Below are 26,421 nucleotides of genomic sequence, written 5' to 3' on the forward strand. Positions count from 1 at the left end.
GCCAGTGGGAAATATGAAATTGCTCTCCAAAGCAGTTTTGTAAGTCAGCTCCGGGCTAGCTTACATTTACAGTGTTTTTGAGGGATTTCACTCTTGATAAATCCCTGACCACTGCAAAGGGAAAAATGAAATTCACTTTCGTAAGCTTTTTTGTAGCTTTTTACTTACAGCCAAAAGTCGCACAAATTTTTTCACAATACTCCGGCCCCATAGTTGTGACCTGGCAGACTCCTATCCTACAGAACTGCGCGCAGCTCCCAGAGGTGGGTGCTGCATGCGAGATAGCAAGCGGGGGTCTCCAGCGGCAGGACCCTCGCGATCAGACATCTTATCCCCTATCCTTTGGTTTGGGGATAAGATTTCTTAGGGCTGGAGTACCCCTTTAACCTGTTGGGGACCACGGGCGTATGGGTACGCCCTTGCGTCCTTGTACTTAAGGACCAAGGGCGTACCTCTATGCCCATGGGAATTTTGATCCCCACCGCTAGCTGGATGGGGATCGGAACGGGATGCCTGCTGAAATCATTCAGCAGGCATCCCGTGCAAATGACTGCTGAATGATTGCCTCAAATCGACAATAAATTCAGAACGGCGATTCCGGGCTGATCGGGTCTCTGGTGACCTGATAGCCCGGAAAAAAGGGATGATCGGAGCTATCAGAGACAGCCCCGATCATCCTAAAGGATAGCAGCGAGGGGGCAGGGGTGCCACCTCCTCCTATACCCTGCGACTGGCCAATCACGACTGATCGGCGAATCGCAGGGGCGGGGGGTGAACATTAATTTCCCCCGCTATGCCCACCCCTGGATGTCGGGGCAGAGCGGGGGAAGATGGCGGCGATGTGCGGGGTCCGTGGATGCGGCGGAGACTGCTGGCGCCGGTTACCTGGGTTTACGCAGGGACCAGGGACCGACGGGTGACAGAAGGCGGCAGGCAAATGGCGGTGGCGGTATCCCAGATGCAGCAGTGAAGATTCCCGTAAAGTGATCTTCACTGCTGCTTCTAGGAGTTTCAAAACTACAACTCCCAGCATGCCCAGACAGCCTTTGGCTGTCTGGGCATGCTGGGAGTTGTAGTTTTGCAACATCTGGAGGGCCACAGTTTTGAGACCACTTTTCTTCCAGATGTTGCAAAACTACAACTCTCAGCATGCCCAGACTGTCCAGGCATGCTGAGAGTTGTAGTTCTGTAACATCTGGCCCTTCAGATGTTGCAGAACTACAACTTCCAGCATGCCTAGACAGTCTCAGCATGCTGGGAGTTGTAGTTTTGCAACATCTGGAAGGGCACTGTTTGGTGACCACTTTACAGTGGTGTCCAAACTGTAGTGCTCCAGATGTCAAGTCAAAGCATGCCAAAACTGTCCAGGCATGCTGGGAGTTGTAGTTCGGCAACATCTGGCCCTTCAGATGTTGCCGAACTACAACTCCCAGAATGCCTGGGCAGTCTGGGCATGCTTGGAGTTGAAGTCTTGCAACACAGTGGTCTCTAAATTGTTCTCCTCCAGTTGTTGCATAACTACAAATCCCAACATGCCCTCCGGCTGTCTGGGCATGCTGAGAGTTGTAGTATTGCAACAACTGGAGGCACACTGGTTGGGAAACATTGTCTGTTTCCTAACTCAGTATTTCCCAACCAGTGTGCCTCCTTCTGTTGCCTAACTCAGTGTTTCCAAACCAGTGTGCCTCCTGCTGTTGCAAAACTATAACTCCCAGCATGCACTGACAGAACATGCATGCTGGTAGTTGTAGTTTTTCAACAGCTGGAGGCACATGGGTTGGGAAACACTGAGCTAGGAAACAATGCGGTAGTCCGTTTCTTAACTCAGTGTTTCCCAATCCCAACCAGTGTGCCTCTAGCTGTTGCATAACTATAACTCCCAGCATGCACGGTCTGTCAGTGTATGTTGGGAGTTTAGCAACAGCTGGGGAGGCACCCTGTTTGGGGAAAGCTGACGTACAGTATTTTTGGTGGAGGAGGCAAGTGAAACGCTTGCATCCGCGTATACCCCTATTAAAATCCCTTATTTAGGCCTCAAGTGTGCATGGTGCTCTCTCACTTCAGAGCCCTGTCGTATTTCAAGGAAACAGTTTAGGGCCACATACGGGGTATTTCCGTAATCGGGAGAAATTGCACTACAAATTTTGGGGGGATTTTACCCCTTATGAAAAGGTAAAGCTGGGGTCTACACCAGCATGTTAGTGTAAAAAAAATTGAATTTTTTACACTAACATGCTGGTGTTGCCCCATACTTTTCATTTCATAAGAGGTAAAACGAAAAAAAGACCCTAACACAATTTCTCCTGAGTACAGAAATACCCCATATGTGGGCGTAAAATGCTCTGCGGACGCACAACAAGGCTCAGGAGTGAGAGCGCACTATGTATATTTGAGGCCTAAATTGGTGATTTGCACAGGGGTGGCTGATTTTACAGCGGTTCTGGCATAAATGCAAAAAAAATAACCACATGTGACCCCATTTTGTAAACTACACCCCTCACGGAACGTAATAAGGGGTATAGTGAGCCTTAACATCCCACAGGTGACAGATATTTGGAACAGTGGTCCATGAAAATGAAAATTGTAATTTTTAATTTGCACAGCCCACTGTTACAAAGATCTGTTTAATGCCTGTGGGGTGTTAAGGCTCACTGTACTCCTTGTTACTTTCCTTGAGGGGTGTAGTTTCCCAAATAATATGCCATGTGGGGTGTTTTTTCACTGTTCTGGCACCATGGGGCTTCCTAAATGGGACATGCCCCCCAAAAACCATTTCAGTAAAATTCACTCTCCAAATTCCCATTGTCGCTCCTTCTCTACTGCGCCCACCGAACACTTCACATATGAGGTATTTCTTTACTCAAGAGAAATTGGGTCACACATTTTGGGGGGCTTTTTCTCCTTTTACGCCTTGTAAAAATAAGAAATATGGGTCTACAAGAACAGGTTAGTGTAAAAAATTAAGATTTAGAATTTTCGCCTCCACTTTGCTGCTATTCCTGTGAAACACCTAAAGGGTTAACACACTTACTGAATGTCATTTTGAATACGTTGAAGGGTGCAGTTTTCAAAATGGGGTCCATTATGGGGTATTTCTAACATAAAGACCCTCAAATTCACTTCAAAACTGAACTGGTCCCTGAACAATTCAGATTTGGAAATTTACTTGAAAAATTGGGAGTTTGCTGCTGAGCTTTGAAGCCCTCTGGTGTCTTCCAAAAGTAAAAACATGTCAATTTTATGATGCACCTATAAAGTATACTATGTGAATCAATATATAATTTATTTGATATATCTATTTTCCTTACAAGCAGAGGGCTTCAAAGTTAGAAAAATGCTAAATTTTCAAATTTTTCATGAAATTTGGGAATTTTTCACAAAGAAACGATGCAAGTATCGATGAAAATTTACCACGAACATTAAGTAAAATATGTCACGAAAAACTATCTCTGAATCAAATTCATAAGTAAAAGCATCCCAGAGTTATTAATGTTTAAAATGACAGTGGTCAGATGTGCAGAAAATACTCCCCTGATTGGTGAGGGCCCTACAAGTGATGTGTTGGCTTACAGATTCAGTATACCCTAAAGACTGCTTACAGTGCTGTATAAAGACATTACATTTCATGTTGGACTTCTTTATGTTGTACCTTTTGGCTTTTGCTCTACGCCCTTTTCATCAATGTTGCAATAAGCTTTTAGTGATTGGCTTTGCAAGCTTTGTGAATGTGTCAGGTGCTGGCTGGTAGGTTGCTTGCAGCATGCAGGTCATGAAATCAGAAAATACGTGTATGATACTTGCACCTGAAGGAAAACATTTTAATAGAAACTGTTTACCGTATTTTTCGCCGTATAAGACGCACTTTTTCTTCCCCAAAACTGGGGGGAAAAAGTCGGTGCTTCTTATACGGGCGAATACACCCCTATCGCAGCGGTCCCTGCGGCCATCAATGGCCGGGACCCGCGGCTAATACAGGACATCACTGATCGCGGTGATGCCCTGTATTAACCCTTCAGACGCGGCGATCAAAGCTGACCGCTGCGTCTGAAGGGAAAGTGACACTAACCCGGCTGTTCAGTCGGGCTGTTCGGGACTGCCGCGATTTCACCGCCTGACTGAATAGCCGGGTTAGTGCTTACAGGACACCGGGAGGGACCTTACCTGCCTCTTCGGTGTCTTCTCCATTCAGGGATCCCCTGTATGGCCGGCGCTCTCCTTCCTCGTCATCACGTCGTCGCGTATGTGCGTCGGCGTGCGTAACGACGTGATGACGGCGACGGAGAGCGAGGGTACCCGGCTGGCAGCAGAGACGTTCAGCAGCAGGACGGCAGCAGAGCGACGGGAACACGGCGACAGCGATGGAGCGACATCCAGGGCAGCGGTGACGGGTCCGGAGCAGCAGGGACACGTGAGTATTACCTCCTATGCAGTGGCCTTCAATCTGCGGACCTCCAGATGTTGCAAAACTACAACTCCCTGCTGAGAGTTGTAGTTTTGCAACATCTGGAGGTCCGCAGGTTGAAGACCACTATTGGGTTCAAAATCTTAAATTTTTTTGATTTTGCACCTAAAAATAGGGTGCGTCTTATACGCCGGTGCGTCCTATAGGGCGTAAAATACGGTATATGTATCTGTTATATCTAAACATGCAATCCAAAGTTATCCTGAGGGATATCCTAAGGTCTGGTTCAGGAAGACAGTCTTCACAAAATAATATAGCAGGCTCAAATTTTTGTATTGATTTTTCTACGTACTGTGAGAAGAGTCAGGGATCGCCCTTTTGCTGAGGGAAAGGGACACGTGTCTGTCTTTATCCAAATCAGGCAAACAGCAACAAGTTCATGCAATCTAACTCTTGGTCAGGTTTATTAGAAAGGTTGCAAGCCAAATAAAAATAATACAGGAACAAAAGAAAACCTTGCCTTTCCGGCACTAACTATACAAGTGATGACCCTCACTACCAGCTGGAGAGCTTCTCTCTGCTAACAAAAAATACTTTCAGCAACCTTACTCACATGAGTCTCTCCACAGACAGGCGTTCTGTGACCTCCTGGCTTCTCTTTTATATCCGCCCCTCACATTCACCTTAACCAATCACCTGGCAGGTGAGAGGCTCTGGAGTTACCTCACATAGGAAAGGAGGAGAAATATACCTGCCTTCTACCACCAAACCTGCACGAGGGTCACATATCCCCCCTCTGCTCAGGCCACTGGGAATGAGCACTTGTAACCAAAAGGCAGTGAACACGTTTCCCTGCAGCCGACCAGACCTAAGCTCTGTAGGTCTGCAGAGCTAGAAACCATCTTGTTACCCTGCTATTTTTCTCTTTACTTAGGTACATCCACTTCAGAGGGGCATGGTCAGTGACTAACCTAAACTTTCTTCCCAACAAATATTTGAGGGACTCAAGGGCCCACTTCTCTACAATTGCATAATTTCTCTCATGCTTATTCAGCTTGCTGCTTAAATAAAGCACAGGATGTTCCTCTCCATTCCTGATTAGTGACAGGAGAGCTCCTATTCCTGTCTCATGTGTCCGTCTGCACCACAAACTCCTTTTTTAAAGGAGTAGTCTGGTGCACACTTTTTTCATTTTATCGCGTCCGGGCTGCAAAATATAAGAAAACACACTTTCTCTTACCTGCCAACGAGCCCCCGGAGCTCCGGTACAGGTGTTTGGTCCCCGTGCTGTATTCTTCTTACTTCCTGTTAGCTCGGCACGTCACACGGAGCTTCAGCCTATCACCGGCCGCAGCGATGTCCCGCCTCGGCCAGTGATAGGCTGAAGCTCCGTGTGACGTGCCGGGCTAACAGGAAGTAAGAAGAATACAGCCCGGGGACCGAACACCTGTACCGGAGCTCCAGGGGCTCGTTGGCAGGTAAGATAAAGTGTTTTTTCTTTTATTTTGCAGCCCGGACGGGATAAAATGAAAAAAGTGTGCACCGGAGTACTCCTTTAATATCGTGCTTGATCAAGACTGGCTGGGAACGAAGGGCCAATTTCAATCTTTGGAATGCTTTTTCTGCTTCAGGGTTCCACCTTAACATTACTGAGTCTTTTCCCTTGGTGAGATCAGACAGGGGATTAGCTATGGGTGCAAAATTGGGTATGAACGGTCTATAATAACCTGTAATTCCCAGGAATGCCCTCACCTGTTTTTTTTATTCAGAGGTTGGGACCACTTCTGGATTGATTCGATCTGGGGCTTGATTGTACCTCTTCCGATTATGTAACCCAAATATTTGGCTTCTTCTACACCAATGCAACATTTTCCTTGGTTAGCTGTCAGACTTGCTACCTGTAAACTGTCAATTACTGCCTGTACGTCCGATGGTGATACATAGCCCTGACTGGGAGACTCACCTATGTTGTCAAGATAGGCAGAAGCATATTTCCTATGTGGTTTTAACACTATCCATTAACCTTTGGAAGGTCGCGGGAGCCCCATGTAAGCCGAAGGGCATATCTACATACTGAAACAAACAGTCAGGTGTGGAAAATGCTGTCTTCTTTGGCAGATTGAGTCATAGGAATCTACCAATAACCTTTCATCAGATCTAGTTATGTGATTTAGTGAGCTGTGCCCAGCCGGTCTATAAGCTCATCTACCCTTGGCATAGGATATGCATAAAACTTAGACACAGAATTTAACTTTCTAAAGTTGTTACAAAATCTTATAGTACCATCCGGTTTTAGAGTTAACACGATTGGGCTGAACCACTCACTATGAGATTCCTCAATCACCCCCAATTCCAGCATCTCTTTGACCTCCTTAGATACTGCCTCTCGCCTAGCCTCAGGGATTCTATAGGGCCCTACATGTACCCTTACTCCAGGTTCCGTTACAATGTCATGTTTTATGAGAGGGATCCTGGTCTGCCAGAAAAGTAGTCTTTGTTATGAATCACCAATTGTCTAGCTTTTCAGACAGAGACTCTACTATATTAACAGTAGGTATTACAGTACCATCACAGGCTGGCAAAATGACAGTCGTAGCCAGAGCTTGCCTGTCTTTCCAAGACTTGATCAGATTAACATGGTAAATCTGCTCAGGTTCTCTTTTATCTGGTTGGTGAACTCTATAATTCACCTTGCCTACTCTTTCTATAATAGAGTAAGGACCCTGCCATTTGGCCCGAAACTTACTCTCTACAGTAGGAATAAGTGCTAACACCCGTGTAGCATAATCCATTATGACTAAATATGTTAGTGACCACGGGCTGACCTTACCAGGGGACCAACTAAATCCATCCCAACCCATTCAAATGGTACCTCAATGATTGGTAAGGGAACTAGGGGGCTGTGAAAATGAGGCCTAGGGGCAGAAATCTGACACTCTGGGCATGATTCACAATACTCTTATATCATGATGTACACCAGGCCAGAAGAATCTAAGCAAAATTCTCTCTGTAGTTTTCTGGACCCCCAGATGGCCCCCTACAATGTGCCTGTTTGCCAGATCTAAAACTGTTCTCCTAAAAGCCTTTAGAACCACTAGCTGCTTTACGGTATCCTCCTTTTTTTAATCAATCTGGTACAGTAAATCATTTTCCAGGAACATATATGGGAAAGCAAGCCTAGCCCCGAGATCCACATGTACACCATTTATTACTTTTACATTTTCTCTGGCTCGAGCTAGAGAACTGCTCACTTTGAAAGTCCTCATTTCTGACCTCTAAATCAGGTATACATTGCTGAGGGATCCCTTGAGTTTCTTCTCTAGTAGTTGTTCTCCTAAATCCCCTGTCATAGCAGAAAAGGGAAAGGTTAAACGCCTTTCTGAAGACACCCCAACTACATCCTCCACTGGGGAAATCTCAAGTGGCTCAGGGCTTAAGTCAGGTGTTGCGGGCCTATCAGGTGTGCCCTCTTTAACCCCTTAAGGACGCAGCTTATTTTCACCTTAACCCCTTAAGGACTCAGCTTATTTTGGCCTTAAAGACAATTAAATTTTTACGTTTTCATTTTTTCCTCCTCGCCTTCTAAAAATCATAACTCTTTCATATTTTCATCCACAGACTAGTATGAGGGCTTGTTTTTTGCGCGACCAGTTGTCCTTTGTAATGACATAACTCATTATATCATAAAATGTATGACGCAACCAAAAAACACTATTTCTGTGGGGAAATTAAAACGAAAAACGCAATTTTGCTAATTTTGGAAGGTTTCGTTTTCACGCCGTACAATTTATGGTACAAATGACGTGTGTTCTTTATTCTGAGGGTCAATACGATTAAAATGATACCCATTATTACATACTTTTATATTATTGTTGCGCTTAAAAAAAATCACAAACTTTTTAACCAAATTAGTACGTTTATAATCCCTTTATTTTGATGACCTATAACTTTTTTATTTTTCCGTATAAGCGGCGGTATGGGGGCTCATTTTTTGCGCCATGATCTGTACATTTTTTTGATACCACATTTGCATATAAAAAACTTTTAATACATTTTTTTATAATTTTTTTTTAATAAAATGTATTAAAAAAGTAGGAATTTTGTACTTTTTTTTTTTTTCGTTCACGCCGTTAACCGTACAGGATCATTAACATTTTATTTTAATAGTTCTGACATTTACGCACGCGGCGATACCAAATATGTCTATAAAAAAAATAATTTTACGCTTTTTGGGGGTAAAATAGGAAAAAACGGACGTTTTACTTTTTTATTGGGGGAGGGGATTTTTCACTTTTTTTTACTTTTACTTTTACATTTTTTTACATTTTTTTTTACACTTGAATAGTCCCCAGAAAGTTAAACAGATTTGAAAATTACTTCTATAAAAAAATCTTAAGCCTTCCAGTACTTTTTAGGGGCTGTATACTAAAGAGAAATCCAAAAAAGAAATGCATTTCCTCTGATGTCATGACCACAGTGCTCTCTGCTGACCTCTGCTGTCCATTTTAGGAACTGTCCAGAGCAGCATATTTATATATATATATATATATATATATATATATATATATATATACACATACATATTCTACTTTAACATAGTGGTAAATTTTCTTCATTACTTGCATCCTTTCTTGGTGAAAAATCCCAAAGTTTTATGAAAATTTTGCATTTTTTCTAACTTTGAAACTCAGCTTTTAAGGAAAATGGATATTCCAAATAAATTATATATTGATTCACATATACAATACGTCTACATTTATGTTGGCATCATAAAGTTGACATTTTTTACTTTTTGAAGACATTAGAGGGCGTCAAAGTTCAACAGCAATTTTCAAATTTTTCACGAAAATTTTTAAATCGGAATTTTTCAAGGACCAGTTCTGTTTAAAGTGGATTTGAGGGGCTTTCATGTTAGAAATACCCCATAAATTACCCCATTATAAACTGCACCCATCAAAGTTTTCAAAATGACATTCAGAAAGTTTAACCCTTTAGGTGTTTCACAGGAATAGAAGCAAAGTGAAGGAGAAAATTCTAAATCTTCATATTTTTTTACACTCGCATGTTCTTGTAGAGCCATTTTTTGAATTTTTACATGGGGTAAAATGAGAGAAATCCCTGCAATATTGGTAACCACATTTCTCTGGAGTAAGGAAATACCTCATATGTGGATGTAAAGTGCTCCGTGAGTGCACTAGAGGGCTCAGAAGGGAAGGAGAGACCATGGGATTTTGGAGAGGGAATTTTGCTGAAATGGTTTTTGGGGGGGCATGTCACCTTTAGGAAGCCCCTTTGGTGCCAGAACAGCGAAGAAAAAAACAACCCACATGGCACACTATTTTGGAAACTACACCCCTCAAGGAACGTAACAAGGGGTACAGTGAGCCTTTAACACCCCAGCAGGCGATTTGTATGCTGCTGCTCTCTGGTAGCCTCTTGCTGCGCAGCAACAGACTGCACCAAGGCCTTTACTAAGTCATCCATTATTTGTCACTTTAACACAGTTCGCTCCTGCTGTGGGAGACTGTTCAGAACCCTCTGCTGTGGTGACAGCTGCTTGCTGTCCAAATCTGTGGGTCCCAGCAACAACTTCACCTTAAAGTGTTGCCCGCATCCTCCACCAATTGTGAGAAGTGTCAGGGATCGCCCTTTTGCTGAGGGAAAGGGACACATGTCTGTCTTTATCCAAATCAGGCAAACAGCAGCAAGTTCATGCAATCTGACTCTTGGTCAGGTTTATTAGAAAGATTGCAAGCCAAATAAAAAAAACAATACAGGAACAAAAGAAAAACCTTGCCTGTCCGGCACTAACTATACAAGTGATGACCCTCACTACCAGCTGGAGAGCTTCTCTGCCAGCTAAAGCTTTCAGCAACCTTTACTCACGTGAGTCACTTCACAGACAGGCGTTCTGTGTCCTCAGACAGAGAGATCTGACCTCCTGGCTTCTCTTTTATATCCGCCCCTCACATTCACCTAATCAATCACCTGGCAGGTGAGAGGCTCTGGAGTTACCTCCCATAGTAAAGGAACCTGGGAGAAATATACCTGCCTTCTACCACCAAACCTTCATGAGTGTCGCAGTACCTTATAAATTCCATTTCATCACCCATCTCTAACAGCACATCAGCAAACCAAATTTTGCAAGGTTCTTCAGAAAGCCTATGCTTGTCCAGGTATAGTGTGGTATACACATTTAGGTGACCTAGTGTGAATATTGTTGTCCTATAAAACTGTTCTGCACGGCTGAGCTAACCATAAAGCATCACTATCATTTGGAAAAACTTGACATTTTGCTCAAACATGTGAAAAGTTTAGATTGCATTGGGTCTCAGTCCTGGGTTACACGAGTTACAGACGGGTGATGTGCGCAACAGCACACCTCAATCCCTGGCTGTCAATCAAACCCAACTCCTTTACCATTAATTCTAATGCAGTGAATACGTAGAATCTGCCAGCCAGCTGGAGAGCAAAGAGCACTGCTGCACACTTTACATGTTATAACTCATGATTGCAGATGGTCTCAGGACTGAGATCCAGAGCTATCCAAACTTTTGACATGTCTGTGCAACATGTTAACAGGTTTTACATAGAACAGTGACACTTAAATTTTTATCTGGGGAACTGTACCGGTTAAATTACATATGATCTAGTTTTGTTTTACATAAATATATCTGAAGGCAAGGGTCTCGCACCCTTAGGTTTCAATGTAACCGATTTTGCAATAGTTTCATAGGAAATTTTCATTAATTCTTAGATTAGTTATGGTAATAGTAAATTGATGTGAAACAAAGGGACTACATTCAGTCAGTCTCTCGAATGTATGTTGTTTCTGAGCTAGACTCTAATATGGTAGATCCATGTTCCACACAGAAATACGTTCAGGAAACCTAACACAGGCTGAACATAGTTTAATAGAACTATTGAATTCACAGGGCTTACTAGGGACACAGGCTATACATTGAGATACCTTTTTGACAGGTTGCCTACGTATAGCTTGATGGGAGACAAAAACCATGATATGAATTCTGTCTAAATGTCTGTCTCTGTGTAGGCCTAAATATGTTCACAAAATAATAGCCTAAAGGTGCCATCCACAGGACCCTCGTAAAATAACTGCAACAAGGCAAACATAAAAAAAAAAAAAAAAATTGGGATTTGGAATAGTACACATCCCATGGTGGGTATTGTGCCTATTGGTGCTTCTTGGATGGATCAGCCCTCAACCATTCCTCAACTGCATGGAGTACATAGAAGATGGATTTCAGCCTGGTATTTCAGCAGAGTTCCCCCTCTGCCTCTCCAGCTACACCCCCTCCTGCAGGGTTATTCTCGTATGCCATAACCTTTGCCCCGTACCATTCTCCTAAAGTATTTGCCTGCCAATGATGTGACACATGCCAGTTTTCATGTGTACCATCTCCAGCGATCGTGAAATGGTTTCACATCCCATATATGTAGGACAAAAGTTGTTTAGTTTACTTATTTAGTGCTGGAAATATTACAAATAATGTTTGCCATGGCCACTGGTTGCCTTGTTAGGCGGTGTGTATTATTACTTTCCTTCTTGATGGAGATGTACATGTCGTGCATGAGAATTGTACATTGTACTCTTCACTGCAGAATGAGCCCTGTAAAAACAGGCAGATGTAGCGAACACATTAAGAAGGCAGTTCTGTCAGTCCTACTACCTTTTTTTTTTTTTAAACAAGTTTTATTTATTTTCAAATTAAAACAGTGTACAAAAAGGAAACATAGTCAGTAGAAACCAACTGCAAAAAGAATACAAAACGCAATACAGCATCCATATATCAGTGCAAAGAAAAGAAAAGAATAGCCTACCCGTACGTGTCATACATAATGAGTAGGTGAGTGTCTACGATGAAAACTCCAGAATGACAAAAGGTACTAAAGTGCATGGAAAGATAGTTCTTGTCAGATATTCCGACCCTATGTGCTAATATGATGGAAGACGCAAAGCCCCTAGAGTGTCCCCCAGTGCCCCCCTGCAGTACCATTCGGTATGACTAAAAGGTCTCACTATGTCCTCAATTTCCGTTGAGTAAGCAGTTGTAATAAATATCTCCCATTTTGCAAAGAATTTCTGTGTGAGTGTAGTTTTGTGTCTTTCAGTGTCTAATATGTCAATATTACAGAACAGTTTTAACTGGGATAGTAGCATATTATGGGTAAGAGTCGAAGATGATAGCCAGGATGCAAAAATGCACCGCAGTGCAACCAGTAAGACTATGTGTACCAATGGGGGCACCTTTGGGAGGGGAGGTAAATTCCTTCAGGTGGTCGAAATTGGTGGAATAATAAGGATCGAGGCGTGAAGGGAAGAGTAATGTGCCATGTCTCGTGAATATAGTCAAGGACTATGTGCCAGTAATCCTGCGTGAGAGGGCAGGTCCATACTCCATGCCAAGTGTCAGTCAGTGGTGCTGAACATTTTGGGCAGGCTGTGATCCTGTTGGGGAAATTCGGAGTTGGAAGTATACTAAAGCCATACAATGCCCTGTGGGCCAATTTAAAATAGGTTTCGCGCCACCTTTCATTGATGACATACTTGCGTACCTTATGCCAACCCTGTAATATACACTCCGATATATCCTCACCAGGTATCCACTTGTTCCAGGAAGAGAAGAGGGTGTCGGGGTTAACTTTCAACAGGGCTTTTTTCAATGTCGGATATATGGTAGAAATCGATAATTTTCTGGGGCTATTACCGATGAGCGTGTCCACTTCGTTTATTGGGGCTTCTTTGTGAAGGAGACGCAGTCTATGTTTACAGAATGAATAAACTTTGATAAAAGGGAATAGGTGAGCTGGTGGGAGCTGGTAGGTAGTCAATAATGTAGATGGAGGAATCCAGCAGTTCGCAGTACGATCCATAAGATCGCCAGCTCTACTCAGGCCCCTTTCACCCCACTGGTTCAGTGTGTCCTGGGAAATACCCATAGGAAGAAGAGGGTGCCCAGAAAGGGGAAAATGTTTAGACATTAGGAACGGGAGCTGAAACAATTTGCGGACCTCCTTCCATGCCACCACCGTGTCCTTTAATATGACCGATCGCCTCACCACAGGGGGCAATTCAGCATAAGGTGTATGCAACAAAGCCGATAACTTCCATGGAGAAGTCAACGCTCCCTCAAGTTACGTAATGGCATGCCAGGAAGTCCCATGGATCCAGTCCGCCACAAACCTAAAGAGACATTGCTAGATTATATCATCTCAGATTTGGGAAGTTGAGGCCCCCCTCTAATTTACCTAGCATAAGTTTTTGAAGCGATATGCGTGGACAGGAGTGGTAAAGTTTATAAGGGATAAAGGAGGCGGGAAATGCTGACCATCTTGATCAAGTGACAACGGCCCATAAATGTTATAGGCAAACCCATCCATCTCCTTAATTCCGTCATTATTTTGTTAAAAAGGGGAGGGTAGTTCAACCTGTAGAGGGTATTGGGGGTCTTACCCACTAAGATGCCTAGATAAGTTACCGAGGATGAAGCAATTTTGACCCCCAAATCAGCTACCAAGGGCAACCATCTTGGGGGAGAATTTCCCAGCGGAAGCAGTTCCGATTTGTGTACATTGGTTTTTGTATCCTGAAAAACTAAAAAAAATAATCCAGAAAATTTAGGACCCTCTCTAATGAACGGTCCGGGGTATTCATGAACAATAATATGTCGTCCGCAAACATAGTCAATTTAACCGTGCGGTTTCCCACTTGGATACCGTCATATAAAGTAGTAGATGATATAAGGTGTTTGGCGAGTGGTTCAATAGCTAGATCAAATAGGAGCGGTGAGAACGGGCATCCCTGTCTAGTGCCCTTACTGAGTGCAAAAGGCGCTGAGAGGATGCCTGGCGTATGCACCCTCGCCATGGGCAACCTATATATCCCCGTTATGTATTCCCAAAATGCCCCTCTGGTGCCAAAACGATCCAGCACTAGTCCCAGCCAGTCCCACCTTACATTATCACAAGCCTTCTCTGCATCTAGGGCTAGAAGAGCCGGTCGATCTCCTGGCAGGGGCTGGTGCTGTAACCTGTCCAGCACTGACCTCACCGTTCGTATGTTCATAGTGGCGGAGCGGTTTCTAATGAAACCCACTTGATGACATCCCACTAAACTTGGCATAAGGTTAGATAATCTGTCAGCCAGGATCTTAGATAGTAATTTAATATCTTGGTTTATCAGGGATATTGGCCTATAAGAGCCAGGGTCATAGGGATCTTTGCCAGGCTTGGGTAGAACTTTAATATAGGCCAATGATGACTCCGTGGACACCCTGCCCGACATCATGTAGATAGAGCAGTGTTTCCCAACCTTTTTCGGGTCGGGGCACACCTCGGAAATTTTTGTTTCCACGGGGCACCGCTACCGAGGTTGACGAGCAAGAAAAAGGAAAAAACGGTAAAAAACGCAATGCACTATATCTATTTATCAGTGGGTATGTAGTTTAAAGTGCTGCTTTATACAGCAACTCACCAATGACGTCTTCTCTAATTTGCATCGTTGCCTTCTCTTCTCCATCTGGTCTGCGCCATCATCATGATTTCTTCCACACACAATTCTTCACCGTTAAACCTGCAAAACAAACCTATTAGGCGCCAAGCTTTTTTTTCTTTTTTTTTTACATGGGTGACAGAGGGGTGGACATGGATGACAGTGGTTTAGAGGAGTGTACATGGGTGACAGTGGTGTAGAGGAGCGTACATGGGTGACAGGGGTATAGAGGAGCGTACATGGGTGACAGGGGTGTAGAAGAGCGTACATGGGTGACAGTGGTGTAGAGGAGCGTACATGGGTGACAGGGGTATAGAGGAGTGTACATGGGTGACGGAGGGGTATAGAGGAGTGTACATGAGTGACAGAGGGGTATAGAGGAGTGTACATGGGTGACAGATGGGTGTAGAGGAGTGTACATGGGTGACAGATGGGTGTACATGGGTGACAGATGGGTGTAGAGGAGTGTACATGGGTAACAGAGGGGTATAGAGGAGTGTACATGGGTGACAGATGGGTGTACATGGGTGACAGGGGTATAGAGGAGTGTACATGAGTGACAGAGGGGTATAGAGGAGTGTACATGGGTGACAGATGGGTGTACATGGGTGACAGGGGTGTAGAGGAGTGTACATGGGTGACAGATGGGTGTACATGGGTGACAGAGGGGTGTAGAGGAGTGTACATGAGTGACAGGGGTATAGAGGAGTGTACATGGGTGACAGGTGTGTAGAGGAGTGTACATGGGTGACAGATGGGTGTACATGGGTAACAGAGGTGTACAGAGGAGTGTACATGGGTGACAGGGGTGTAGAGGAGTGTACATGGGTGGCAGAGGGGTACAGAGGAGTGTACATGGGTGACAGAGGGGTACAGAGGAGTGAACATGGGTGACAGAGGGGTATAGAGGAGTGTACATGGGTGACAGATGGTTGTAGAGAAGTGTACATGGGTTGTAGAGAAGTGTACATGGGTGACAGAGGGGTGTAGAGAGGTGTACAAGGGTGATAGATGGGTGTAGAAGAGTGAACATGGGTGACGGGGGCATAGGGGTGGACAAGGGGTGGACATGGGTGACAGGAGGGTGGACACGGGAGACGGGGTCAGAGGGGTGGACAAGGGGGAAAAGAGGGACAGGAGTGACAGAGGGGTGGACTGGGGTAACAAAGGGACTGATGGGTGAACAGGAGGGTGGACATGGGTGACAGAGTAGACTACGGGGGTAGACGGGGGTAAACATGAGTGACAGGGATGGACGGGAGTGGACAAGGCAGACATGGATGACAGGAGAGTGGACATGGCTGATGGGGATGATAGGTGGGGGGACATGAGTGATGGGGGGTGGACATGGGTGACAGGAAGGTGAACATGGGTGACATGGGTGACAGGGAAGGGTGGACATGGGTGACAGGGAAGGGTGGACATGGGTGACAGGGAAGGGTGGACATGGGTGACAGGGGGGGTGGACATGGGTGACTGAGGGGGGTGGACATGGGTGACTGAGGGGGGTGGACATGGGTGACTGAGGGGGGTGGACATGGGTGACTGAGGGGGGTGGACATGGGTGACTGAGGGGGGTGGACATGGGTGACTGAGGGGGGTGGACATGGGTGACTGAGGGGGGTGGACATGGGTGACAGGGGGGGTGGACATGGGTGATAGAGATGGACAGGGAGGTGGACAAGGCGGACATGGCTGACAGGGGGGGTGGACATGAGTGACGGGGTCGGGGGGGGGGGGGTAGAGGGTGGACCTGGGTGACGGTGGGGGGATTTAGACAGGGTTGAGAAGGTGAACAGAGGGGTGGAAAGGGTACGGTACCTTAAGCAAGCCGGCCCGCGCAGCTTGCAGTTCCACAGGAGGCACTGGAGTCCGGCGCAGGTGCAGCTCGTTCCGCCCCAGGGCACCATATCCGGCTCACTGCGCCGCAAGGGAGAGGGGGACGCAGGAGACGGAGAGTGAAGGAGGGGGACACAGGGAACAGAGGGGGAAGGAGGGGAACACGGGTCACGCGGCAGACGCAGGGGACGGAGGGGAACACAGGAGACGCTGTGTGCGCAGTGCGCACGCAGACTTCCCTTCCCCCCCTGCGCCGTCAGGCCGGGGCGGGACATTTAAAAAAAAATAATAGTAAAAAATAATGGCAAAATCCCGCGGCACCACGGGCAGTGCTGAACGGCACACACGTGTGCCGCGGCACCGCGGTTGGGAATCACTGAGATAGAGAATACATCCCGCAAGATAGGGGACACCTGAGGTAATAGGGCCTTATAGAATTTGCCCGAATACCCATCTGGCCCGGGGGCCTTACCATTATGCAGATTACGAATGGTGGTTTGGATTTCATCCTCGGTCACCGGGGCATTTAGTATTTCTAACCGGGGCATTTAGTATATCTGTTCTGTTCAATAGACGTGGCAGTTGTTTATTTCTGAGGAAGTCCTCTCCCGCTGGGGTACTTAAGGGAGGGTCTTGATACAATTTAGTGTAGTATGTTGCCAGTATACTATTAAGTGAGTGTGGATCGGTATGTAGTGAACCAGCTGTATCCCTCAATTTGATAATGTGGCTCGGTTGGTGGCGACCTTTAGCTAAATTTGCCAGCAAGCGGCCCGTCTTGTTCCCCTGACAAAAGAGGTCCACCTCCAGGTATGAACGGGTCAGCCTTTCCCGCCTGTCTAGCCATAACTCAAACTGAGTCCTCGCTGATTTCCACGCTTCTCTTTTTGTTTCAGTGGGGGATCCCAAAAATAGTGCATAGGCCTGGTGTAATTTTGTGCTAGCTGATAGGAAAGTCGTATGAGCTGTCGATTTGAGGGATTTAAGATGGGATATAAGTTTACCTCGGAGGACTGCTTTACCCGTTTCCCAATATAATAAGGGGTCGTCCTGGTGGGAGGAATTGTCAGCAGCAAATTCTAGCCACCAGCCCCTTAGAAGTTCTATGAAGGATTCCTCTTTAGTGAAAGAGGAGGGAAAGCGCCATAGGATATCTGTACCCCTAGGACACGTGGGTAGGAGGGAGAGGAGTACAGGCGGGTGGTCCAATATTACCAATTCTCCAATGCTCACAGTCCCCACCCGGGTAGTTAACCCTGCACTGATTAAAAAGAGATCGATACGGGACCAAGACTGATGAGCATGAGAGAAGTGAGTGAACTCTGTCGTCCGGGTGCGATACCCGCCACACATCCAGTAAATTGAGTCGCTCTAACATAGGAGGGATCACCCGATCACTGGGTCTAATAGTCCTGGGCATCCCAGTGGATCCCTTGCGGTCTACATGAGGGAAGGGTACTGAATTGAAGTCACCCCCTACAATCTTCCCAGAGGAACCGTCAGTCTGAATTTGGTCTGTTAGGTGAGTAAAGAATGAACTATTTTCTCCATTCGGAGCATAGATATTATATATGCTAAAAACCTCTCCATTATGCTCTATTTGTAAGTGTGATAATCTACCTTCCTTATCTGCTATATGGGATAACAACGAGAAAGGAAACTCTTTATGAATCAAGGTGATGACACCTGCCTTGCCGTCTACTGCTGAAGAACCAAATACCTGTCCAACCCATTGTTGCTGCATCCGAGAAAAGTCGTCAGAGGATAAGTGAGTTTCTTGTAACAGGACAATATCAGGGTGAGATTTTTTCAGATAGCGAAGTAGGAGTCTGCGTTTTTGAGGCGATCGCAGGCCTTTGACATTCCAAGTGATAAGGTTTACCATCTTGGCAATTGGTTATGGGGCATAGTAGTTGATGGTATATAGACATAGTATCAGAGCAGCACCAATGTGTCATCAGGAGTGTGAACAGCTGTATTGCATGTAAAATAAAGCAAATATAGCACAAGATGTGCGTTAGGTGAACAATACCCTGAGTGTGCGCCTTTTGGCGACCTTAAATAACCGAAAAAACAAAACCATTGAAAAACCAGACAGTAAACTCCAAAAAGTCCTAGGCGAACCCTGCTAATTCCCAGGGCTCGGCCATGCAGGATAGGAGACTTCCTTTTTTCAGGTGATGGAGGGTTCATCAGGTCCCACTAAGTAAGACAAGTGCCTACCCCCCCCCACCCCCTAGATCACAGTGGAGATAGTATCACATTCCCTATTCCCGTAACAATAAAGTGGGAAAATAAAACCCTTGTGAGGGGCTGTCATCAGCATCATAAAATAGAAAACCCCTAGTTCCGGCAGTACCAGTATAAGTATAAGAAAATGGGAAAAAACATTAAAATAGGTAGACAAAACGGGTAAACCTGCGATGATCGTCCCGGAAACTTGGAGTAGTCCTGGAGGCTGAACAGGAACAGTAGTAGAATGACGAAGGCTCAGTTAGGTGAGTGCCGTCTGTTGTTAACCCTATGGTCCCTTGGTGAGCGGTGACGTCTGCGACGATCTAGTGGAGTCGGTGAACGAGGATCCTCACGGATGGTAGATCTGGAAGTCTATCCTCATGAGGGGAACGGGATCTGCTGGTTGTTGGTCGTGAGCGTCTAGAGACAGCGGGTGCCTTGATACGCTCCAGGGCAGCAGCGGCTGCTTCCGGGGTCTTGTAAACCGATATGGACCCATCGGCATGAAATACTCTGAGGAGCGCCCGGTATTGAAACTGGAAGCGGCAGTTGGATTTGTAAAGGGAAGTGCAGATGGAACTGAAGGCTCTGCGACGTTTTGCAGTCCTCGAAGATCAATAGCCGCATGCCATGCACCACCAGCTGTTGGGATTTGCACCTATAAGCCCTCAAAATGTACACTTTATCATTAAAGTCCAGCAATCTCAGGATGACTTGCCTAGGCCGGTTAGCCAGCGCCGCCGGCCCTGAGGAGGATTCAACCGCTGCTCCAATACGGTGGGCCCTCTCAACTCTGCAAGGGTGTGTCAGTCCCAGAGCTTTAGGTACGTCGCGCTCGCAGAAACTTTTGTAGGTCTATCGAGGTCACCGACTCCTTTACTCCCACTATACGCAAATTATTTCTCCTGGACCTGTTTTCCAGGTCTTCCAATTTTTCGCTCACCCTTGCGAGTTCACACTCAACAGTCTGTACACGTCTCTACAGAATAACATCGCCATCTTCTGCGGTGCTCGGTTTCTCCTAGGTGGCTAGAATGGTCAGCTACTTCAATTTGCAGCTTTTGGAGCTCAGACCATAGTGCGTCCTCCACAATGCGATGTACACTAGGGGTAATGCTTTGCGCCACTTCTGCTGCTAACGTGGCAGAGTCTGTCAGCTGATTTTGGTTGGAAGTAGTAAGACAGGCAATGTTAAGTGGGCTGGACAGTGTTAACTTGTCTACTATTGGGGAATCCCCTTCAGGTGAGAAGGGAAGCTTCTGTACTGCAGGGCCATCATGTGCTATATCCATTTGTTCTGGGCCTGGTGCTTCACTATGCCCCTCACCTTCCTGAATTGCAGAGCGTAGAGGTGCCTCCTGTGTGGCTGTCACTGTGGTCTCTGCAGCAGCCGGGTCCACTGTAAGCGCAGCTGCACGTGTAGGTACAGGCGCCGTGGCCATTACTGAAGCCCCGTGCTTATTTTTATTCCATTTTACTATCAAAGGACTACACTAATACTAGTTTCCGATGTGTGATTTTATTTATTATTAATCTGAATCTTTCTGTACATATGAGTTGTCATGTCATCGGAGAATGCTGTGGCACACATTGATCTGGTTTCTAAACGAATATACCAGAAAATATTTTGACGAGGGGATCCCCGCCCCTTGAAACGCGTCGTTCTGTACATTTTGCATGCTGGAAGAATAAATCTTCCTGGTTCTTTTACAAACTATCCATTTCCTAGCGGTTATTTAAATTTCATTTTATTCTGCTGATCCATGGAGGAGAGTGCCGATCAAAGCACGTCCATTGATGAGATCACCTGGATCCACTGCTGTTTCTACGAATTTGATAAATTTGGCACATGTCCGCAACTATTACAGCAACTTTTGTGCTCTAAATTCACACCACTCTTTGTAAATACCCCCCTTTGTGTGCAGAACAGATGCGATAGTAGAGAAGTATTGGGAAGAAAATCTTCTTTTGACATTAGTTTTCAGCCACATTTACTAACAAACAGAATCATTATTTGCATTCAATTAATTTTGCACCATTATCCATTATTTGTTTCTCTCCTCCTTTTAACCCCTTTCCTATTTGGCAATTTTTCATTTTCCCACTCTTGTTTTTTCCTCCTCGCCATATCCATATGAGGGTTTGCTCTTTGCACCAACAATTTTTACTTTGTAATACCATTAATAATTTCACCACAAAATCTACGGCAAAACCAGAAAAAAAACATTTTTGTGGGGCAAAATTGAAAAAAAAAAAAAAAAACATTTTGTAATTTTTAGCGGCTACTGTTTCTACGCAGTGCAGTTTTTGGTAAAAATTGCACATTATATTTATTCTGTAGGTCCATACGGTCGCAAGGATACCCAATTTATATAGGTTTGATTTTATTTTACTACTAAAAAAAAATTATAACTACTTGCACCAAAATAAATAAGTTGAAAAATGTCCTTCTCTGACCCCTATAACTTTTTTTATTTTTCCATATAAGGGGCGGTAAGAGGGCTATTACTTTTGCGCCGTGATCTGAAGTTTTTATCGGTACCATGTTTGTTTTGATTGGACTTTTTGATCACTTTTTTTTTTTTTTAATGGTATAAAAAGTGACCAAAAATACGCTATTTTGGACTTTGGAATTTTTTTTACGTGTACGCCATTGACCGTGCGGTTTAATTAACGATATATTTTTATAGTTCAGACATTTACGCACAAGGCGATACCACATATGTTTATTTTTATTTACACAGTTTTTTTTAATACAAAAAGTGGGGGTGATTCAAACTTTTATTAGGGAAGGGGTACTCCGGTGGAATTATTTTTTAATTTTTTTTTTTAAATCAACTGGTGGCAGAAAGTTAAACAGATTTGTAAATTACTTCTATTAAATAATCTTTACCCTTCCAGTACATTTTTGCAGCTGTATGCTACAGAGGAAATTCTTTTCTTTTTGAATTTCTTTTCTGTCTGACCACAGTGCTCTCTGCTGACACCTGTCTCGTATACTGCTCAAATGTATACTATCCATCATAAATTCTTCCTAGTATATGCTGATAATAAAAATCTTTTAAGGTCATGGTCATCTGCTTTCTGTATAGAAAGTTATCGTCTTACATCACGTGTCAGAAGTCATCTGTTGTCATTTATTCTACCGCTCCTTAATTATACATTTGTTTTTAGGACCGAACAAATGTTAGACCGTCCCAAGGACATAGAAATGGAAACTGAAGCTAAATCTGAAAAAAGAACATCAATAGAGCCCAAAGGTTTGTTAGTATTTTGGATTATTCATTTTTTTTTTTTCTCCTTAACTTAGATGTTCACCTTTCAAGTCCATTTTATAGTTAACATATAGAACATAATGTATTCCAGCTGTCTAGCGGAAAAATTGGCCTTATTGCATGCTGCCAAGTATTTTACTTGTGGGCATGTCGTTCATTCAACCAAAGGGAGCCCTGTCCACATGATAGGTATTATACATCCCACGAATGAAGCTGAGTTGCATGCCACACACCAAGACCCTCCTTTACTATTGGAGTTCCATATAAATTAAATGAAAAAAATACGGAGAAATGCATTTCACACTTCAACTTTGAACTAAACATAGTCAATTTTTACTATTTTTTAGAAAGTCGTCACTTTCATCTATTTATCCAAAATGTGGACCTGACTTTCTACTACTGGGGCATATCCTGTTTAAAGGGGTACTCCAGTGCTCTCTGCTGACATCTCTGTCCATTTTAAGAACTGTCCAGAATGGGAGAAAATCCCCATAGCAAACATATGCTGCTCTGGACAGTTATGTCAGCAGAGAGCTCTGTGTTTCAAAAAGAAAATAATTTCCTCTGTAGTATTCAGCAGCTAATAAGTACTGGAAGGATTAAGATTTTTTAATAGAAGTAATTTACAAATCTTGAAACAGAAAAAGCCGGCAACTCACCAATCTTCCAACTTCTGCAAATTTATTTGCACATATTCACAACAATCAGTACATCATGGGGGGACGCATTGATGTTATAGGGGGGGTACCACTGAGAGGCGACAACGATGTTTCGCACTGTTAAGTGCTTCGACGGGCCTGACTCTAGACCGGAACATGTCACCTTAAATACAGGTGGATAATTACTACTACCAATCACCATTCACTTCGACATTGACGTCACTAAAGGTGGGAGGGTTATTAATTATCTGTTAGAACCACAGCGAAAAAGGACTAGATACAATTACAAAATTTAAAAACATACAGATACATCAACTTTGTCATTAAGCCCTAGTACACCTAAAGCATCAGTGGCAATGATCCAATGTGTTTCTCTTCTCAAAAGATTCTTGTCGGTTCTTATACCTGGTATAGGTGTAACCCTTTCGATGCCGGCGAACTTCAATTGTTCATGGCTTCCTCCATGTGCTTCCACTATATGGGAGATGAATCGGGGGGCACCCTTCTTAGTGCGGAGAGAATAAAAGTGTTCTCTCACTCTTGCACATAATTGTCTGATCGTCTTCCCAATATAGTAGAAGCCACATGGGCAAAAGATTACATAGACAACGTTTTTGGATCTGCATGTCATAAGTTCAGTCACAGTGTGTGTAATAGGTCCTATTCTAAATGTTTTTTGGCTTAAGTTATAATTACAAAAGCTACAATTTTTGCATTGACGGTTACCTATAGGAGATAATTCAGTAAGCCAATCTGTTTTCTTGTTCTTATTTTTCTCTTTCTTATTATTTTGTTGTTTTATTGCCTCTCCTATCGTCTTATTTTTTTCTATATGAGATTAGAGGTTTTTTCTCTGCTATGTCTCTAATATCTTCGTCTGTCTCTAAGATATACCAATTTCTTCTAATAGCCCTCTCCAAGGTTTTGTTAACAGGTGAGTTCTGAAATGTGAACGTGAATCTCTCTGAATATGCGTTTTTTTGCCGGTTTTTATTTAATAATTCAATCCTTTGTTTTAGGTCTGCTTTTTCTTTACTTTTTTTTAAGTGCCACCGGGTATTCTCTTTCCACTAACCGCAACTCTAGATCTGTAGCTTGTTTCTGATACGTTTCGTCCTTTACATTGTTCCTTTTCAGTCGCAAGAACTGCCCATATGGAATACCGTTTTTAACGGCTTCCGTATGGGAACTTCTGTAGTGAAGGATAGTGTGTTTAGCTGCTTCTTTTCTATATCCTTCGCTTAACAGTTTTCCTCTCTCAACCTTTAACTTAATGTCCAGGAATTCAAGCTCAGTGCCGCCATATTGTTGCGTAAATGCCATATTGTATCCCTGGACATTGTTTAGGTAGAGGACAAAATCTGAAAACTGAGCAGCAATCCCTGACCAAATCAGCAGGACGTCGTCTACAAATCTGACATATGTTGGTAGGTAAGGTCTGGCATACTTGTTCCCTCTGGTCCTTGGGTCTGATCCCTTTGTCTATTTTCTCCTTGCCCTCGTGCTTGCGTTCAGCAGCAATTTGGTGCGTCTTCACTTCTGATATTTACTCTTATTGCCCTTTGACCTCATATTTATATTTATTACCTCTCTATACTTAGTTCCAGTCCTCACCTACCCATCTGCAGTCTTTTTCTGTGCCTTGTTTTTATTATGTACTTGTACTATTGTTTTTTAATCAATAATACACTTTAATAAAGATTTTGTTAACTTTCTTCTATTCTCTGTTTATTTGTGCATATTTTTTTCTGTATTTTTGGTGGTGCGTATGTCCTGATGAATTGGACAAATGGGTTTTTAGATGTGTATACAACATTATTCTCAAAATTAGCCAAATACAGATTAGCGTATGTACAGGACACCGGTGTCCCCATCGGGGTCCCGGTGTCCTGTCTATACCAATTATTTTCATACATAAATGTACGGTTATTTAATATGAACCTGAGGGCCTCTTCCACAAATGTAATATATTGTTCTGACTTGGATGTTCTTTTTAGGATTTCTACTACTGCTTGCACTCCTGCTGTATGGGGAATTCTAGTGTAAAGACTAGTCAGGTCTATCGAGCATAAGCTCCACCTCTCTTCCCATCCAATGTCATCTAAAATGGATAACAGTGGGCCAGTATCCTTTATGTACGCTGGAACTGATGGCAGGAGGGGACTTAATAGATAGTCGACATATTGGGACAAGTGTTCGGTCACTGAGCCGATCCCCGCCACAATAGGGCGTGCAGGGGGTCGGCTCAGTGACTTATGCACTTTGGGGAGATGGTACCATTTAGCCGGTTTTGGGCACTCTGGAGTAAGCCTGTCTGCTGTTTTTTTTGGAGATAACACCTGAGAACACAAATTTGCCCAAAAAAGCTTTTAATTTCTCTAATATTTTAGTGGTTGGGTCGCAGGTGAGGGGTGTATATGTATTGAGGTCAGACAGTTGCCTCTCGGCTTCTTCTCTATATATTTCTGTCGGTACCACTACAACACTTCCCCCTTTATCTGCTCTTACGACCACAATATCACTAAGTTTTTTCAATTTTATTAATGCATCTTGTTCTTTCCTAGGCAAATTAATATTAGCTTTAGGATATAATAATAGACTTAACGTCTTTAAGAACTGCTTTTTGAAATAAGTCAATCAATCCACCCGGTGCAACTGGGGGTGAGAACGTTGATCTCTTTCCTTTTGAAAAAAGTAGAGAATTAGATTCTTGAGTAGTGTCATCTTTATCTCCAAACTCTGATGTAAGCATTGCAATACATTCTCTTTCTATATGAGTGCCATGTTTTTCTGTTGCGGGTTTATTCGCAAAGAATTTTTTCAAGTTAATATTCCTGATAGATCTCTCCAAGTCTATTTAAAAAAACAGTGGGATTAAAGTCCATAGTTCAAACCTCTGGATAATAGGGATATTGTATCTTCATCAATTGGATCATTAGTAAGATTAATTTCATTCACAGTTGCGTTTATTTCCTCCACAGGTTTATTTTCCTTTTTCTCTGCTCTCTCTCTTCTCTTTCTCCTGCTACGTCTTGTTCTGACCTTCCTAAAGGGATATCATGAGGAGTTTTAGTAGAGGCTTGTTCAGATTGATTATTACTGGGTTGCGGTATTGGGTTCTTAGATAGTTTGCGGTTATTCTTTTTGAAAAATGCAGGCTCACTCTTCTTAGTTTTCTGATGCCAGGTATAGACCTGGTCAGAAATATATAGAGAAGAAGCCGAGAGGCAACGGTCTGACCTCAATACATATACACCCCTCACCTGCGACCCAACCACTAAAATATTAGAGAAATTAAAAGCTTTTTTGGGGTAAATTTGTGTTCTCAGGTGTTATCTCCAAAAAAACTGCAGACAGACTTACTCCAGAGTGCCCAAAACCGGCTAAATGGTACCATCTCCCCAAAGTGCATAAGTCACCGAACACTTGTCCCAATATGTCAACTATCTATTAAGTCCCCTCCTGCCATCAGTTCCAGCGTACATAAAGGATACTGGC

At 43.8% G+C, this 26,421-nt stretch overlaps 1 protein-coding gene across 5 annotated transcripts in view; it reads left to right on the top strand.

Moving 5' to 3' along the window:
* SENP7 (SUMO specific peptidase 7) overlaps window positions 1–26,421 on the top strand; it is a 123,936-nt gene that overhangs the window by 29,035 nt on the left and 68,480 nt on the right. For all 5 annotated transcript variants that reach the window (XM_056556183.1, XM_056556184.1, XM_056556181.1 and 2 more), the window contains one exon: window positions 22,164–22,249. In XM_056556183.1, coding sequence (XP_056412158.1) covers window positions 22,164–22,249 — 86 coding nt within the window. The remainder of the gene's footprint in view (window positions 1–22,163; window positions 22,250–26,421) is intronic.

The sequence above is a fragment of the Hyla sarda genome, chromosome 2 (genome assembly GCF_029499605.1).
Source record: "Hyla sarda isolate aHylSar1 chromosome 2, aHylSar1.hap1, whole genome shotgun sequence".
Classification (NCBI taxonomy): Eukaryota; Metazoa; Chordata; class Amphibia; order Anura; family Hylidae; genus Hyla; species Hyla sarda.